General features: G+C 37.2%; 1 protein-coding gene across 4 annotated transcripts in view; it reads left to right on the forward strand.

Moving 5' to 3' along the window:
- Positions 1-18,420, forward strand: part of CEP83 (centrosomal protein 83) — a 105,280-nt gene that overhangs the window by 53,791 nt on the left and 33,069 nt on the right. For all 4 annotated transcript variants that reach the window (XM_066368630.1, XM_066368629.1, XM_066368632.1 and 1 more), the window contains 5 exons: positions 8,579-8,830; positions 12,120-12,251; positions 15,875-15,989; positions 17,154-17,298; positions 17,407-17,556. In XM_066368630.1, the coding sequence (XP_066224727.1) occupies positions 8,579-8,830; positions 12,120-12,251; positions 15,875-15,989; positions 17,154-17,298; positions 17,407-17,556 (794 nt within the window). The remainder of the gene's footprint in view (positions 1-8,578; positions 8,831-12,119; positions 12,252-15,874; positions 15,990-17,153; positions 17,299-17,406; positions 17,557-18,420) is intronic.

Here is an 18,420-nt window from a genome sequence, read left to right on the forward strand (position 1 = left end):
GGAAACAAAGGGTTTAAACCTTAGGTTGTGCCCATCACCATCAAGAAGTGTATTTTGTTCTTTGACATTTGCAACAGCAGCATCCTCTCTCTGCTGCCTACAGCTTGCACTCCGACTCTTATCTCTTTTGCTTTTGGCAGCCTCTCTAATCATTTTGTGGTTTGTCTCCTAATATTTCCAAATGAATTAAAAAGAATATATGGAAGAAGTTATCTTTATCTTATGAAAAAGATAATGTCATGATTTCTCAATGCAATTGGTTGTAAGTACACATTAAGTCTGGGACTTTATATAGATGAAATTCTGAAGTTGTTGATATAGTTGCTATTTAAAAGTCATGCTATTGTGTTTTCATTATGTTATTAGGACTCTATATTTTATATTATTCTGCAAATGGTAATGAAGAGCAATACAAAGCAGGTACAGGTCATTATACTGATAGACTGAATGAATGACAAAGCAAGAGTCATTTAGTGGTCAAATATTGAGATCTGGAGAGTGGGTCACTGAACACTGCAAGAATGATAATACGTCATGACAGGTTCCTAAGATTATTCCATCACATTCTCCAAACTGACTGAGCTCTATGTTAGCATTTATGGGGCAGGTGAGAAGGCAAATTTCTTGTAGCAAAAAGGAGAACTTCTCTGTTTTTTTGTTATCACATGCTTTTATAGCACTGGTAGCACAAAACTGATATTGCAGCTCTAATTTGGTCCTTATCCCAACATATATGTCAGCAGATGTCATGGAACATCTCACAGCACTGGTTTTTTTGTTCTGATAGGTTCTGAAGTTCTATCCAGAGTGCTGCTTTAGGCCCAGGTGGTTCTGTTATGTAAATATTCCAAGTTCTCTGACTTGTACCCTTCTGATATTAACTTTGAACTATGTCATAATGGGAAAAAGTCTGACAAATTAAAATTAAATTACTTCACAATATAGATGTATTTTGGCAACCTTTTTCAAGGGTTTTGTGAAATTTGGTTAATTAAAATTAAACTGTGAATACAGTGTAGAATATCTCAATAACCAAGCTTTTTAACATGTATGATTTTAAATGTAAATGTTTGTTTAGTGTGCATCAGTAAAATGTTTAGTGTGTTCATCTGTAAAATGGTGTTAACAATAGTACCTATCACATGAACTTGTGAGGATTTAATAAATTAATATATATGTAAAGTGTTTAGACAAGCACCAAGCACATAGTAAGCATTTTATAATGCTAGATATTATTATTATTTAGTATTACATGTTTTCAAACTTCTTGAGTATATGATCCTGTTATTTATTTTAGCATGTTACAGTTTTCAGTGTCAGATCTGCATTTAGATATTCTAAAAGTTTGGGGCATCTCTTACTGTAGTGTCTGCATTCTGCACATTCATTGTACCCCGGCATTCTGAGTGCTCTACTTTTCAGGTGCTGTCTGCTTGGGCTTCTTTATTAGTCACAGTTACTTGTCTTATGCTACCTCATGGCCAAGGTAACTCTCAGGGCCTGAAAAAGGTATATGTTATTATTTCTGTTTTCTTGTTAAGTCTGAGTAGAATTCTTTTTAAGACATTGAGTGAAGGAAATGAGATGGTAACTTCTGAAAATAGATTAAAATATTAACTTTAAATCTGAGTAAATTGTTACTTTATTATGTAAATAAAAAAATTTATTCCATAATTAATATAGAAAAATTCAATTCTAGAATATATGGAGAAAAGGGGAAACAGAATAGCAGGAATGTATAAAAAAGTAAACTAAATTGATTTTAAAAGTAAAATCTGGGACTTGACTCTCCATGTGTAAAATGTTTACTACTATATAATGCCCAATACATAGTAAATGCTCAAAAAAATACTATTACTTTAGTATCTGACAGCATTAATCATAATACTAATTATAATAAATATCTATATGGAGAGGACGATAAAACTCTGATGAATGAAATCAAAGAAGAGCTAAATAAATGGAGTGATATTTAATGTTCATGGATAGAATAATGTCAAGATGTCTGTTTTTCTCCGCTTAATCTATAGATTCAGTATAATCCCAGTTAAAGTCCCAGAAATAAGTAGAGGTATCCTCAGGTACTTATGGGAATATAATAAAGATTTAAGATTTTTTTTTCTTGAAAGTAAAAGATAAAGAGGGCAGTGTTGAAAATATACTTGAAGAAATAAAGGCTGAACCCCACCTCCGACTTGGGTAGACACACCATACAGATTCAAGAAGGTGAGTGAGTTTTAGGTAGGATAAAACCAACAGAATTCACACTGAGACATCAAACTTGTAAACACTATAGGGAAAACATACTAAAAGCAACAAGAGAAAAGTGATGCCTTATTTATAGGGAGAAAACAATTCCCTGACATTTCTCATCAGGAGGCATAAAGCCTGGAGGGACATGTGATGAACATTAGCAAGTTCAGATGGAAAGAAGTGTCAGTTTATAATTCTATATCCAGAAAAAATATCCTTCAGGAATGAAGGGTAAATCAAGATATTCTAACAAGGAGAACTAAGAGACTTATCCAAAAGAATGTCTAAGTGAAATTCTCTAAACAAAGAAAACAATTAAAAAAAGGAACTTTACAACATCCAGAAGGATAAAAGAGCATAGCAAGCAAAACTGTGGGTAAATACAACAGACTTTCCTGAGTGAGTTTTCTAAATTCTGTTTGATTATAGAAGCAGAAATTATACCACGCCTGATGTGGTTTGAAATGTGTATAGAGGAAATCATTAAGATAGTATATTATGAGCAAGGGCAAAGCGATATAAAGGGAGGTACAGTTTCTATACACAGCACTTGAACTAGGACAATGAACCCAGCAGACTATGGTCAGTTATGTATATATAATGTAGTACCTATAGCAACAACTAAGAAACCTACACAAAAAGATATCCAGAACATTATAGATAAATCAAAATGGAATCCTAGTTTAAGTAACCCTGGGAAGGCAGGACAAAGAAAACAAAGTTAAAATTGAAAAGTAAAACTTAAGCTATAACATATTAATAGTCATAATAAATATAAATTGTTTAAATAAACCAATTAAAAGACAGATTTATGGAGTTTATTTTAAAAATAAAAGACCCAACTATATGCCATGTCTAAGAACCTTCAACTATAACAATATATGTAGGTAGTAAATGAATAGAAAAGGATATATCATGCACACATTAAAAGAAACAGGAATGGCCTGACCAGGTGGTGGCGCAGTAGATGGAGCATTGGACTGGGAAGCGGAGGACCCAGGTTTGAAACCCTGAGATCACTGGCTTGAGCACAGCCTCATCTGGCTTGAGCATGGGCTCACCAGCTTGAGCATGAGGTCACTGACTTGAGCATGGAATCATAGACATGACTCCATAGTTGCTGGTTTGAAGTCCAAGGTTGCTGGTTTAAGCAAGGGGTCACTCTGCTGTAGCCCTCCCCCGACCCCCGTCAAGGCACATATGAGAAATCAATCAATGAACAACTAAGGAGCTGCAACAAAGAATTGATGCTTCTCATCTCTCTCCCTTCCTGCCTGTCTGTCCCTATCAGTCCCTCTCTCTGTCACACACACACACACACACAAAATAAATAAATTGACTCAAATAAAACTGAAAATGCAACATATTAAAATACTTTGGATAGAGCTGAAGTAGTGCTGAGAGAAAAAATAGCATTGAATGTATTTATTAGAAATGAATTAAAGTATCATCATGGCCGGATACCTCAGTTGTTTAGCATCATCTCAAAGTGCAGAGAAGTTGCCTGTTCGATCCCCAGTCAGGGCACACACAAGAACAGATTGATGTTACTGTCTCTTGCTCTCCCTTCCTCTCTAAAGTCAATAAATATTAAAAAGAGAGAGAAGTATCAAATCAATAATCTAAGCTCCCACTTTAAGAACCTAGAAAGAGAAGATCATAAACTCAAAGCAAGCAGAGAGAAGAAAATAAAAAAGGTAAAAGCAGAAACGAATGAAATTGAAGGCAAAAAACAGAGAAAATCAGTGCAATAGCTGTTTCTTTGAGATTAATAAATTGACAAACCTTTAGCTAAATTGACAAAAAAAGAGAAGACACAAATTACCTATATCAGCAGTGAAACAGGATATCAAAAGGGTAATAAGGTAATTAGCTTATATAGAGATGAATAATTCCACGCAAATAAATGCAACAAGTAGTCACCTGCTACCACAACTCTGCTCATATGAAATAGATAATTTGAATATATGTATAAGTATTTTTTAAAATTAATTTTAATGGGGTGACATTGATAAATCAGGGTACATATGTTCAGAGAAAACATCTCTAGGTTTTTTGACATTTGATTATACTGCATTCCCATCACCCAAAGTCCAGTTGTCTTCCTTCACCTTCTAACTGGTTTTCTTTGTGCCCCTCCCCTCCCCCATATGTATAAATATTAAGAAAACTAAATTTGTAAGTTAAAAATCCCCTGACAGCTGTCAATGGGCAAGGGAATTGGAGGCTGGGTGTAAAAGGTGAAAGAATTAAGTAAATAAAAAACAAAAGCTCATAGACACAACAGTGCGGTGATTACAGGAGGGAAAGGAGAGTGGGAGGGTAGAAGAAGGTAAATTGGGGATAATTGGTGATGGAAGGAGACAGCGTTGGGTGGTGAACATGCAGTTCACTGAACAGATGTATTATGAAATGTACACCTGAAACCTCTGTAATTTTATTAACCAATGTCACCTCAATAAAGTCAATAAAAAAAGTTCCCCTAAAGAATGATTGCACTGGAGAATTCTACCGAGTGGTTTAAAAAAAAAGAAAAGAAAAATGAAAGCCAATTCCGCACAATGTCTTCCAGAAAGTGGAGGAGGGGGGGGGGATGTTACCAGTGGTGGGAACTAGGTGGAGGGTACACAGGATCTCTCTATATTATTATTTAAACTTGCATGTAAACCTGCCACTATCTAAAAATAAGTTAGTTTAAAAAAAAAAGTAACCAAAGGAAAAAGACATTTTGTACAGAACAAAGATAAGAATGACAACAGACTCCTTTTTGGAAATAGTATAACTCCAAAGATAGTAAAGCATTATCTTTAAAACTCTGAAAGGAGGCCCTGGCTGGTTAGCTCAGCAGTAGAGCATTGGCCCGGTGTGTGGAAGTCCTAGGTTCGATTCCCAGCCAGGGCACACAGGAGAAGTGCCCATCTGCTTCTCTACCCTTCCCCCTTCCTCTCTATCTCTCTCTTCCCCTCTTGAAGCCAAGGCTCCATTGGAGCAAAGTTGGCCCCAGCGCTGAGGATGGCTCCATGGCCTCTGCCTCAGGCACTAGAATGGCTCTGGTTGCAACAGAGCAAGACCTCAGAGGGGCGAAGCATCGCCCCCTGGTGGGCATGCTGGGTGGGTCCCAGTCAGTGCATGCGGGAATCTGTCTGCCTCCCCCTACTTCTCACTTCGGAAAAATACAAAATAAAATCTGAAAGAATAAAAAATTTAGTCCACTTGATTTCAGAGCCTGTACACGTAACCTTTTCTCTGTGCTGCATCATATAATAACGAAAACCGATGGAGCAATTAGATATATGACCTTTCATTTTGGGTGCACTGGAGAATTAGGGTGGTGCTACCATCCACTGAAAAGATCAATAATTATTTCTAGTTCCTGATCTGTTCAATTTTCTTTAACAATTTTTTAAAAGTGAAGTTGGTTAATACATCATCTTTCCTGACAAGTATGCTTTTATATTGTCGAGGAGAATAAAATAAACATGGAGGTAACTAATACAGTCAGATTTGGATAAATGTCATAAAAGAAATTCAAACAAAACCTTTTGTAAGTTTGGAGAAAAGATTGAGAGCACAGCAAACTGAGGATATCAAGGAAGATGATGCGTGAATCTGATTGAGAGTTGAGAAAAAGGGAAGAGCTGTGGATATGCCCAAGATCTGTGCCCAGATGACTGGGACAGCTTTGGTGTCAGCCGTGATTGAATATAAACTTTCTTAGCAGAGGTTTTGTGTTTATTTGCTTGTCTGCTTGGTTCTCTATCCTTAACTCCTAGAAGATGCCAGGTACATAGAAGTACTCAAATATTTGTTGCATGACAATAAATGAATAGAGAAGAGGACAGTGATCACCAGTTTTGGTTGGAATGATTTGATGGTGAGCTCTGGTTTAGGAGTTGTAAATGTGTGATCCAATTATCCTGACTGCTGTTAGCCAGGTCAGTCCATAGTTTCAGCTACCACTTCAGCTGTCACACAGATAGATGCCCCTTCAAACTACTAGAGAAAGCAGTAATACAAGAAACATACTGGTCAAGGACATTAGCTGTCTGACCCCCTATCTTTTATGGAATTATTGTTACTAAATGCAATTATATGTTTAGCACACTCAGCTAAGCACTCATTAAAGTTCTCAGTAAGGCACCATTGCCTGGGTTTGAGTTATGCATTGACTCCTGACCCAGATGAGTTACCATATGCAAAAGCTAAATATACTTTATGGATCATCCAGTCCAAGCTCTTCACTTTAACTGAGGCCCAAGTGAAAACTGACTTGCACAGTCACACACCTAGCTGAAAGGAAAGAAAAATAGAGGGGAAAAAGGTAGTAAGGGATAAAGTTTATATGTCAAGTGTGGGAGGAAATATAGGAGAGAGAGACTAATTACATGTAGTTTGACCTTGGAGGGCTTGACTTTGAATTGTACAGCTGCCTTCTAAGAAGATTTTATTTTCTGGAAAAAAAGTATTTGGCAGCTAGATAGTTCTACCATTGACATCTTTAATTCAGCATGTCCATAACAAAATTGGAGTCACTACATGTTAAAACTGAAAAGGATCCTAAATAGGGCCTCAGTCTAACCTCTCGTTTTACAGATGATGAGAACAGGTTCTGCACTGGTGTGGATGTCTCACACTTCTTTGATTTGTAAATATACAGTATGACAGTGTGAGTAATCAGTTTGTCTCTTGGGCCACTTTTGCCTAGGTTGCAGAGCATTACTTTAAGTCCTTTTGGCTTAGAGGAAGCCTGAGCTTATCCTGGCTACAAAACAACCCCTGGTGGTGGTTAGAGCAGTGGTTTCTAACCTTTGTTTAAAAACAAAACAAAAACAGCAGAATTCTTTCTTTTAGTTTAATTGTCCGAAGAAACCTGGTATATTAAAGAAGACTAAGGCCTGACCTGTGGTGGTGCAGTGGATAAAATGTCGACCTGGAAATGCTGAGGTCGCCGGTTCGAAACACTGGGCTTGCCTGGTCAAGGCACATATGGGAGTTGATGCTTCCAGCTCCTCCCCACTTCTCTCTCTCTGTCTCTCCTCTCTAAAAATGAATAAATAAAATTTAAGAAGACTAAAAAAGAGGAACTCTGGTTAACAACAAAGGTTTGGTGGTGGTTGTAGGGGACAGATAGTTTGGGAGATCAGGAAAAAGAAAGAAGGAGTTTTACCGTGATTACCTGGCCCCTCATTCCTCGAGGTGAGGGGCCTTGGAGGTGAGGAAAATGTTTGAAACCCACTGTTGGGGAGGCCCATGGGATCTGGAAGTGATGATTGGCATGAGTGAGAAGACCACAGGTGTTTCTGCTCTACAAGTGCCCCAGTGACTTTTATATATGCTTAGGAGTAATGATTTTCAGTTCTTTCTTGAATCTGAAAATTAGGAACTATGCCATCATTACAACTAGAGTTTAATAAACTCGGCTGTCATTTAACGACTCTCTCATCAGTCACATTTGTAGTCACTTAATGGACAGGCAGCTTTTTTTGTGAATTAAATTGCCTTGGAATAGATAATTTTATTAGTATAGACATAGCCCAAGAATTACTGTCAAATGAAGAAAAGCTTAGCAGTAATCAGTATATTGATCCTGCATAAGCCCCTGTAATGTTCTGATTAATTTTTTAAATACTTGACATTTTATTAATTATTTTTATATTATTTATAATTAAAAATTTTTTTTTCCTTAAGTGTGAGAAGTGGGAGGCAGAAAGACAGGTTCCCGCATGTGCCCTGACCGAGATCCATCCAGGAAGCCCCTTGCTGGGCGATGCTCTGCCCATCTGGGGCCACTGCTCCATTGCTCAGCAACCAAGCTATTTTAGCACCTGAGGTGAGGCCATGGAGCCATCCTCAGTGCCTGGGGCCAACTTGCTCCAACTGACCCATGGCTTCAGGAAGGGAAGAGAGAGAAAGAGAGAGAGAAGGGAGAGGGAGAGGAGTGGAGAAGCAGATGGTTACTTCTCCTGTGTGCCCTGATGGGAATTGAACTCAGAATATCCACATGCCGGGCCAATGCTCTACCACTGAGCAAACTGGCTGGGACCTAATTTTGAATTTTATTTGGCAACTGCTGAAGCCTTGTGCTAGACACCACAGGAAGATCGAAGGAAAGTAGGACAAGGTACTTGCCCTCATGTTTGAGCCATGCTGAGTCAGAATGAAGAACGTGACATTTTAGATATTTTCCCTTGGTATTTCATATCACTATGTAAACTTTCTTTTTTACATTGTGCACTTTTAAATTTTAATTTACTGACTTGTAATGCATGTTCATGACCGAATTCAGTAATCTAAAGTTGTATTCTTTTTTTCAAAATATTATTAGATTTCAAGACTGGAGAAAGACAAAGAAGAACTTTATAATCAGCTGCTTAATCCTGATCCCACAGGAGACAGCAAAAGAGCAGAGCAGCTTGGTCGAGAAAAGGTCCACTTGTGTCAGAAATTAAAAGAGTTGGAGGCTGAAGTAGCAGAGTTAAGGGCTGAAAAAGAGAATTCTGGTGCTCAGGTAGAAAATATCCAAAGAACTCAGGTGCGGCAGTTGGCTGAGATGCAGGCTACAATCAGATCCCTGGAGGTAAGGTTTTAATTGCTTCATGTGGAAAATAAAATATAGCATGCTTTTTAAAAGTGCAGTTGACAAGCCTGTGATTTTTAGAGCTCACCAATCTAATATGCATTTTTGGAAATTCCAAGAGTATATGTGCTTTTTGTAGAGAAGAAAACTATAGATCCATAAGCAATGGCTATGCTGCCACATATATTAAGGGATTGTTTCTTCTATCTGACTTAACTCTTGTAATGCCACAAAGTGGAATATGCAAAATCCAAAAAAAATGTATTTGAGTTTCTGAAGACTAGTTATCTCAAACCATAAAGAACAATTTCTGCCTAGGTAAGTATTTCCTTATACTGGGACTTAAAATCTTAAAATCGTAAGTCCTGTTGAAACAGAAATACCATACTTCTGTATCTATTACAGAATTTTGCTAGAATAATAAAATTCAGCTTGGCTACATATGCGTAAAGCTTTACTGAATTATTTTTCTGAGCTCATTAGAGAGAGGTAAGAGCTGGCAGACCCAGGCTGATTCTCCTACATGTACTCTCCAGTGAAAATTCTTGGTTTCAGTTGTTGGAGAGGAAAAACATTTTCTTCATCCTCTTAGGTTCAGTGATTGGAGATTGTGAATTAAACTGACAACAAACATTAGTATGAGAAAATACAGGTTTTTTTTCATGTATGTGCCTGGGAATTTAGAGAAAAAATGTCACAAAGAGGCAGTTAGAATAGGGAAAGGAGAAGGAAAGAAAGGGCACTTAGAAAAGGCAAATGGGCCTTTAGGAATGTAGATGGGAGATATGACAGTTCTGTGAAAAGGTCTGTGTAGATGATTTCTCATCCTGATGCTGACTCTTTGTCTCTCATGATAGGAGGCAGTCTTCCCTGGTTATGAAACCCCAGGGGAGGGAATTTATAACAGTTAAATTACTTTCTTTTTTTTTTTTTTTTTCCATTTTTCTGAAGCTGGAAACAGGGAGAGACAGTCAGACAGACTCCCGCATGCGCCCGACCGGGATCCACCCGGCACGCCCACCAGGGGCGACGCTCTGCCCACCAGGGGGGCGATGCTCTGCCCATCCTGGGCGTCGCCATGTTGCGACCAGAGCCACTCTAGCGCCTGAGGCAGAGGCCACAGAGCCATGCCCAGCGCCCAGGCCATCTTTTGCTCCAATGGAGCCTTGGCTGCGGGAGGGGACGAGAGAGACAGAGAGGAAAGCGCCGCGGAGGGGTGGAGAAGCAAATGGGCGCTTCTCCTGTGTGCCCTGGCCGGGAATCGAACCCGGGTCCTCCGCACGCTAGGCCGACGCTCTACCGCTGAGCCAACCGGCCAGGGCTAAATTACTTTCGAAGCCTGTTTCTAGGCAGATAAAAAGAGTTGAGGAAAGAAACCTTTTCTTTTATGTCTGTTGATTTCCAAATATTTTCAGCTCAAAATAATTTTTATGCCATAGTGGCAAGATACTGTGGACCTTTATCATCTTTGCAGATATGCTTACTCCTCTTAGTTCTTACTGTCTAACATGCAGCAAATGTACTAGTTTAATTGTTTTGATTCATTTTGAGCACTCCAAAGTGTTTTGTTTTTTTATTCAGATAGTGTGAAATGATTTGAATTGGAAGGAAGCTAGTGGGCACTGCGCTTATAATTAAAATCCAATATCCAAATCCAAAATAGTGTTTTGTTTTTTTGTGTGTGTGTGTGTGTGTGTTTTTTTGTATTTTTCTGAAGTTGGAAACGGGGAGGCAGTCAGACAAGACTCCCGCATGCGCCCGACTGGGATCCACCCGGCATGCCCACCAGGGGGCGATGCTCTGCCCATCTGGAGCGTTGCTCTGTTGCAGCTGGAGCCATTCTAGCGCATGAGGCAGAGGCCATAGAGCCATCCTCAGCGCCTGGGCCAACTTTGCTCCAATGGAGCCTTGGCTGTGGGAGGGGAAGAGAGAGACAGAGAAGAAGGAGAGGGGGAGGGGTGGAGAAGCAGATGGGCGCTTCTCTTGTGTGCCCTGGCCGGGAATCGAACCCGGGACTCCTGCATGCCAGGCCGACGCTCTACCACTGAGCCAACCGGCCAGGGCCAAAAAATAGTGGGGTTTTTCCCCCAGCCAGCAAACTGGTACAAGAAGTATTATATTGGTACATTTTGACAACAAGTCATTTGTTAGATGAAGCTTTTGATAGTATTTAAAGTTGTCTGTATTCACTGGTCCTTAGACATGAGGCAGTTCAAAATGAGACTGCTTATGGTGCCATCCTTTCATCCTTAATGCATTTACACAGTGATAGAATAAGTAGGTAACTGCAGTAGATTATGGTATATGGTCCCGGTGTGAAACTTTTCATAGAGCTAATTTACAGTGATTATTTTCAGAACAAGTTAAATGATGACAAAAGATGGAAAGTTCATTTGTGACATTTTCAAAAGAACCTTTATTTAATTGTATCTGATGAAATGGAAATAAGCACATGACAGCAAGCATTTCTTTCATCTTTGATCTTTGACATGTCAGTGAGCCCAGAAAGTATTATATTTGAGGAAAATAGTTTTTTTTCTGAATTACTTGAATATATTCCTTATATTTAAGATATATAGGAAATGAGATGTGACAAAACTGAAGTTTATCTTTTAAATGTGAAACATTTATTATAACTATTTTTAGTAGAAATACTTTCTAAAAGCATTTAGTTTTTCTGTCCCTAACTAAAGAGTACTATGAGTATTACCAACCTGAAAAATTTTTGACAGTTTCTGATTTTGTTATGTGAGGAGGTTAGGAGCCATTGAGCTCTTTGCTCAGACAGAGTTCCAAAGGCAACAAATTACAGTGGTTGAGAATTTTGAATTCTTATAGTATCTCTTTTAAAAAAAATCTCCATTGATTTTATATTTTCAGTTCTTCTTACTATTATAAATGGGCCCTCACACTTCTAATAATGCTTTTTTATGTCTGCTATAGATTTGAAACCCTCAAAAATGTGTGTTCAAATTATGTCCACAGTAAGAGTAAATAGGTATTGAGTGCATTCATAAGAGAAGTGTATGAGTTTTATTTCATTGGTGGCTCTTAATATGTTGTTTGTTCAGATACCTTTCTTGCATATATCTTGAAGCAAACATCTTTTATTTGAATTATACCAGATACTTTGAGAAAAATCTCTTTTTCCTTTGGTATATGTTAATATTGAGATTTTGAATAATTTGGGGTAAGTGTGATTACACATTTATTTTAAATAGTGGTTACTTTATTTTTATATAATTGCGAAAAGTTATAAACATTTAAAAATGTTTTGTTTTAATAAAAGGCTGAAAAACAATCAGTTAAACTACAGGCTGAACACTTGGAAAAAGAACTACAGTCAAGCAATGAACAAAATACTGTTTTAATCAGTAAATTGCATAAAGCTGAACGGGAATTAAATACATTGACCACTAAAGTAAGTCATCTTGTGTTTCTATTTCATTCTTTAGAATGCTTCCTATTGTATAATGACAAAGAAATTTTGCATTTAAACAGTTTAGTTCTCTCAATAGAGATCTTTCTTTATGCTATCAATTCTCCCTTCCAAATACAGGCAGTCCTCAGGTTATGAATGAGATAGATTCTACAGGTTTGTTCTTAAGTTGAATTTGTATGTAAGTTGGAACAGGTACATTTGCCTATTAAATGCAACCTAGACAGATGTTTGTCTTAACATAGTATTTATTTTTACCTTTCTGGGCATATAAATACTCCGATGTTTTCAAACCTATAGAGCCTATCTTGTTAATAACCCGGAGACTGCCTGTATATGCAGAATCTGACCAATTCTCATTCCCTTCTCTGTGAACACTCCCCACTGACCCTCTCGCTCTTCTTTGAGCAAGCTCACTTCTCCCTCAGGGCTTTTGAACCTTCGTGGTATGGGCTTCCCTCACATATCTATTTAGTTGGTTTCCTCATCTTTTCAGATGTTGCCTTATCAGAGAGGCTTTCCCTTCTTCACTTACTAAAGTACCATCTTCCCTCTTCCTGTACCCTCTCAGTCTTCCTTATTTGCTTTATTTTTCTCCATAGCTCTTACCACCATCTAATATATTTATAGTTGTTTATTTTTTTTGTCTCTCTTTTTGTACCCCTACCCCCTGCCGCTAACCCCAACCAAATGTAAGCTCCAGAGCTTAGAGACATTGCTTTTACTACTGCTGTACCTCCAGCTCCTAGTGCTGGTACATAGTAAGCACTCAGTAAATGTGAAATGAGTAAACTAATACCAGCAGCGTCTATATTTATGTTATTTAAAAAAGAATATAATGGTTTGAACATTTTATATACAGAGTTTTCTGAAGAACTTAGTTTCTCTCCCCTCCACCTTATATAAGGAATCCAGTAACCAGAAATAGGATGACAATGAGAAGTATTTTATAGACTCCTTGTAGGCCAGGGGTCCCAAACTTTTTACACAGGGGGCCAGTTCACTGTCCCTCAGACCATTGGAGGGCCGGACTATAAAAAAAAACTATGAACAAATCCCTATGCATACTGCACATATCTTATTTTAAAGTAAAAAAACAAAGCGGGAACAAATGCAATATTTAAAATAAAGAACAAGTAAATTTAAATCAACAAACTGACGAGTATTTCAATGGGAACTATGAGCCTGCTTTTGGACAATGGGCTCCTCTCACTGACCACCAATGAAAGAGGTGCTCCTTCCAGAAGTGCCCGGGGGCCGGATAAATGACCTCAGGGGGCCGCATGGGGGCTCGCGGGCTGTAGTTTGGGGGCCCCTGCTGTAGATAATAAGAGTATCAGCTCTGGAGTTAAACAGACTGGATTCAAACTTTATTTCTTCTGTTTAATAGTTGTATGACCGTGGGCAATTTACATTTCCTTTGAAAACTTTGTATTCCTTTATAAAATGAGACTGATACTTACAGAGTTTGGCAAAGATTGAATAAAATATACATAAAGCATTTAGCTTAAGATTTAGAATATAATCACCCAAATATTAGCTGTTATTATTATATTAGCTAGCAGTAGTAGTACTACTTCAGGCCTCTTTAAGAACTTGGAAATAAAATTGGTTACTAAATCAGTTAAATAATGCATTTCTATTACAGCAGAGTTATATGGAAAATCACCTTAAAAAACAAAATGGCTCTCAGACCAGAAGGAATTTACTCTAGTTTGGTAGAAATATAAGAAGTTACCTATAAGAATAATGTATTCATTATAAATTCTTGGCCAAGGAATTACTTGAGAAGATTGAAGCAATGTTTAGCCATTGGAAAGATCCTTCTCTCTCTTTTTTTTTTTTTCTCTATTTTTCTGAAGTGAGAAGCAGAGAGACAGACTCCTGCATGCACTCGACTGGGATCTACCCGGCATGCCCAGTAGGAGGCGATGCTCTGCCCATCTGGGGCATTGCTCCATTGCAACTGGAGCCATTCAAGTGCCTGAGGTGGAGGCCACGGAGCCATCCTCAGTGTCCGGGCCAACTTTGCTCCAATGGAGCCCTGGCTGCGGGAGGGAGGAGTGAGGAGAAGGGGAAGGGTGGAGAAGCAGATGGGTACTTTCTCCTGTGTGCCCTGGCCAGGAATCAAACCTGGGACTTCTACATGCTGGGCCGACGCTCTACCACTGAGCCAACTGGCCATGGCCAAAAATATCATTCTTACTGTGGAAAGGAGTACACCAATCTGCTTTAATTTATGACCATGAAACAATTCATTCCATTCAGTTTGTTCAGATTGAATGATTACCATGCAACTTTCAGTTATTTGACTTGTTATGTAATTTTGTCTATAGGGAAAGACTGCACTGGTTTTTCAGATTAGCAGATTCTAGTTGCCCTTATAGGTTTTTCTCATAATTAATAAACTGACATTCTGATTTTTTAGGTCACTCTTTGTACATTTTGTTAATGTGAATCTAACCTTGGAGTTTTTTTTTTAGGTGCAGTGACACAATTGGATTTCTGTGCCTGAAAGGCCAACAGCATATTAGAGGTGTTAGATGCCACCTGTAGGAGATAGTCTACCTAATTGTTTCTGTGGTAAACACATACATACTCCTTTACATTTGAAGATTATATATCTAGTGACATTTCAGATTTTTTGTTTGAATATTCTTATAGTTGCAAAGTGGTTTTGAAGCCAGTATCTCATTTAATTTATTGCACATGGCTGACACCAGAAGAATAAGTGAAAATTAGGCAATGAGTTTTTTATTGTTAAATGTTTTAATTCAAGTATAGTCTTGAAATTCAGATATATTTAGGAATTAAAACTTTCATTTTGGAGGTAGGTAATGGAGTACAGTGGAAAAGTTCATGGGCTTTGAATCGGTTGAGTCTACATTTGAATCTTGACTCATTCATCTCACCACGTATGTGACTTTTAACTTGCTTACTTTTTTTTTTAAACAACTGGAAGAGCTTTTTTTTTTTTTTTTTTTTTATTTGAGAGAGAGAAACATCAATTTGTTGTTCCACTTATTTATACATTCGTTGGTTGATTCTTCTACGTGCCCTGACCAAGAATACAACCCACGATCTTAGTGTATCAGGATGATGCTCTAATCAAATGAGTTACTTGGCCAGGGCCTTTGACTAGCTTAACTTTTCAATGGGGATAATATCTGTCTCTTACAGGACTGAAACAAAGTTAATTGTGCCACCTTTAATAGCTAACAGGATATACAACCCTTTTATATGTTATATAAAGTTGATTCCCTGCCACTCCATAGATTTTTGCTCTGCCTATAACACATTCACTTCTTTTCTTTCAAGCAGACAATGTGACTTTAAACCTATGTAACATTTTGGATGTTCTTATACCTGGAATGCCTTCTTGTCACCAACATTCTTTTTAAAAAAAAATAGACTTACATTTATTAGGGAAAAACTGTTTTCTTCATGCCAAGTACTGTTCTAGGCACTGAAACACCATCTCTTGTGGAAGGTGCTCACTCGATGCTCTACAACCGCAGTGGCTTCTCATTTCTACTAAATTTCTAGAGTAAGCAGTTAATGGCAAGAAAATAACCAATAGTAATTCAATTTTTAATTATCAACAGGTAAAAGAACTTAAACATTCAAACAAACTAGAAATAACAGACATCAAGCTGGAAGCAGCAAGAGCTAAGAGTGAGCTAGAAAGAGAAAGAAATAAGATTCAAAGTGAACTGGATGGTAATATATAATTTCCCATGCTTTTTATTATTTTCACATATAAACTAAAATTATTAAAATAGATCACACTGGATGTTTATTTTCCAATTTTCAGCTTAATTGAATTTTAATGTTAAAGCACATATGGATTGTTTTTGTGTTGAATGTTCATTCTGCAATCTAACATTTTTTTAAAAAAACAATCTTACGTTTATGTTATAGTTACTTGATTCATACAGAAATTAAATAAAATTTTACAGTGGGAATTTCCATGCTCCTGGTTTATAATTTTAAATCTATTAGATCATATGATTATTCGTTCCAAGCCCAATTATTACAGTTAAAATAATTTTTATGTAGCCCTAGGCTAGTTATTAAGTCTAGTTTAGCCTAGGCTTATTTTTAAGCTGAGATTATATTACTTCTGACTTTTCTTAAGAACGTGAAAAGGCTGCCTTTGTGCTTTTACCATCCTTGAGTTGGTGTTTAGTTGAACTGGCCTCTGTAGTTTCAGACAGAACTTATGATGTTTTTATTATTAATTTCTACATGATGTTGCTTTGTGAATTTACATAGAGTTAGAGAGTACATTTTCTTAGAAATTGAAAAGAGCTTCTCGCAGTTCTGCATTCTTTTTAACGTGAAGTGAGATATGAATATATTATCTGTAAAATACTTATTGCAAGGAAGATTTTTAAATTCATTGGACAGAATTGAAAGTTTCCAGTTTATGTTTCTACTACAAATCTAACAAATCTGCTAGAGTGATAAGTTTTGTTGGAGGGTTCTGTAATTTTTTTCGCCCTGCTTCTAGCCCTCTTTGTCACGGTGTCTCTGTAGGGCTTAGGTTAGAGATGAAGTAAGTACTTAAACCTCTTTAGCTGTCATCCAGGGTGATGTTCCTAGCCTAAAGATTCAAGTGATGAATAAATGCATATAACCTTTTATTAATATTTTTGTGTGAGTATGCTAAATAAAATGACAGAAAAATTAACTGAGTTTTAGTTTGTTTTATTCTTGCAAAACATTTATCAATATAATAATCTTTGAGAATATATATCCAGAGTGACTTATTTTCTACACTCTTCTGATTTTCTTACTAGCTTCAGAATGTTTGCTGTGAATTGTGACTTTTCATCTTAGTAAAATTGAGTATAGTGCATTTTTCTCCTTAAAAAATATTAGGATTACAGTCAGACAATGAAATTCTCAAATCAGCTGTTGATCACCACAAAGTGCTCTTAGTAGAAAAGGATTGTGAATTAATACGTAAAGTACAAGCTGCCAAGGAAGAAGGTTATCAAAAACTTGTGGTCTTACAGGATGAAAAGTAAGTATATAATTATTTTGTGTTAAATCTCCTTGTACATGAACACATTTTTCTGTCATATTATCCTTATTGTAGTTCTTGTAACATAATTATCATCTGTTGTTTTAGGCTAGAACTTGAGAACAGATTAGCGGATTTAGAGAAAACGAAAGTGGAATATGATGTCTGGAGGCAGTCTGAGAAGGATCAGTATGAAGAGAGACTGCGGGCTTCGCAGATGGCAGAAGACTTGGCCAGACGGGAACTTCAAAGTATTAGGTTATATATGTGTATATATATTTTAAACTTCTCATTTTAAAATAATTTCACAGCTAACAAAACATTGTAAAAGTAGAAGAGTTCCCACATAATCTTCACCTAGGTCTCCCATTGCATCTTACGTAACCATATTACAATAATCAAAGCTCCAAGTTAACAATATAATTAGGAAATCAAATAAACATTACTGTTATCAAGCCTGTAGACTTTATTCAACTTTAACCGGTTATCCCACTGATGTCCTTCTCTGGTCCTGGATCCAGGATCCAGTCCAGAATCCCATGTTGCCTTTACTTAGTCTCCTTTAATCTTGAACACATTAACACTTTTGTAGAGTCCTGGCCAGTTATTTTGTAGATTACCCCACCACCAATTTGAGTTTCTCTTACATTCTACTAATTAATACATTCAATTAAATTTAGTAAAAATAATACCAAAGTCAAAGCCACATGTCCTCAGTGCATCATATTGGTAGGTATGTGATTTGTTCCTTTACTGGTGATGTTAACTTTAATCACTTGGCTAAACTGGTGTTGGCCAAATTTTTTTTCACTATAAAATGACTACTTTTTCCTCTTTATAACATAACTAGAAAGCCTGGCGGTCATACGAAATGACCGCTGTTCTAGATATTATAAAATGTAATTAAAATGATTTGTGCAAAGGTGTCTGCTAATTCAAACTGAATTACCCAGGGCAGGCGGCGAGGACGCCCCTTTGCTTAGTGCCCCACGGGGTTTCCCCCTTCTACTTTCTTAATTGCTTAAAGTAGAGTGCAATGAAGGAAACCACTGGCGGTACATTTCTTAAGAGCCACCGCTAGCTCAATAAATAAAGGTGATTTAAATAATAAAATGTTAATTC

The sequence above is a fragment of the Saccopteryx leptura genome, chromosome 2 (genome assembly GCF_036850995.1).
Source record: "Saccopteryx leptura isolate mSacLep1 chromosome 2, mSacLep1_pri_phased_curated, whole genome shotgun sequence".
NCBI classification, from domain to species: domain Eukaryota; kingdom Metazoa; phylum Chordata; class Mammalia; order Chiroptera; family Emballonuridae; genus Saccopteryx; species Saccopteryx leptura.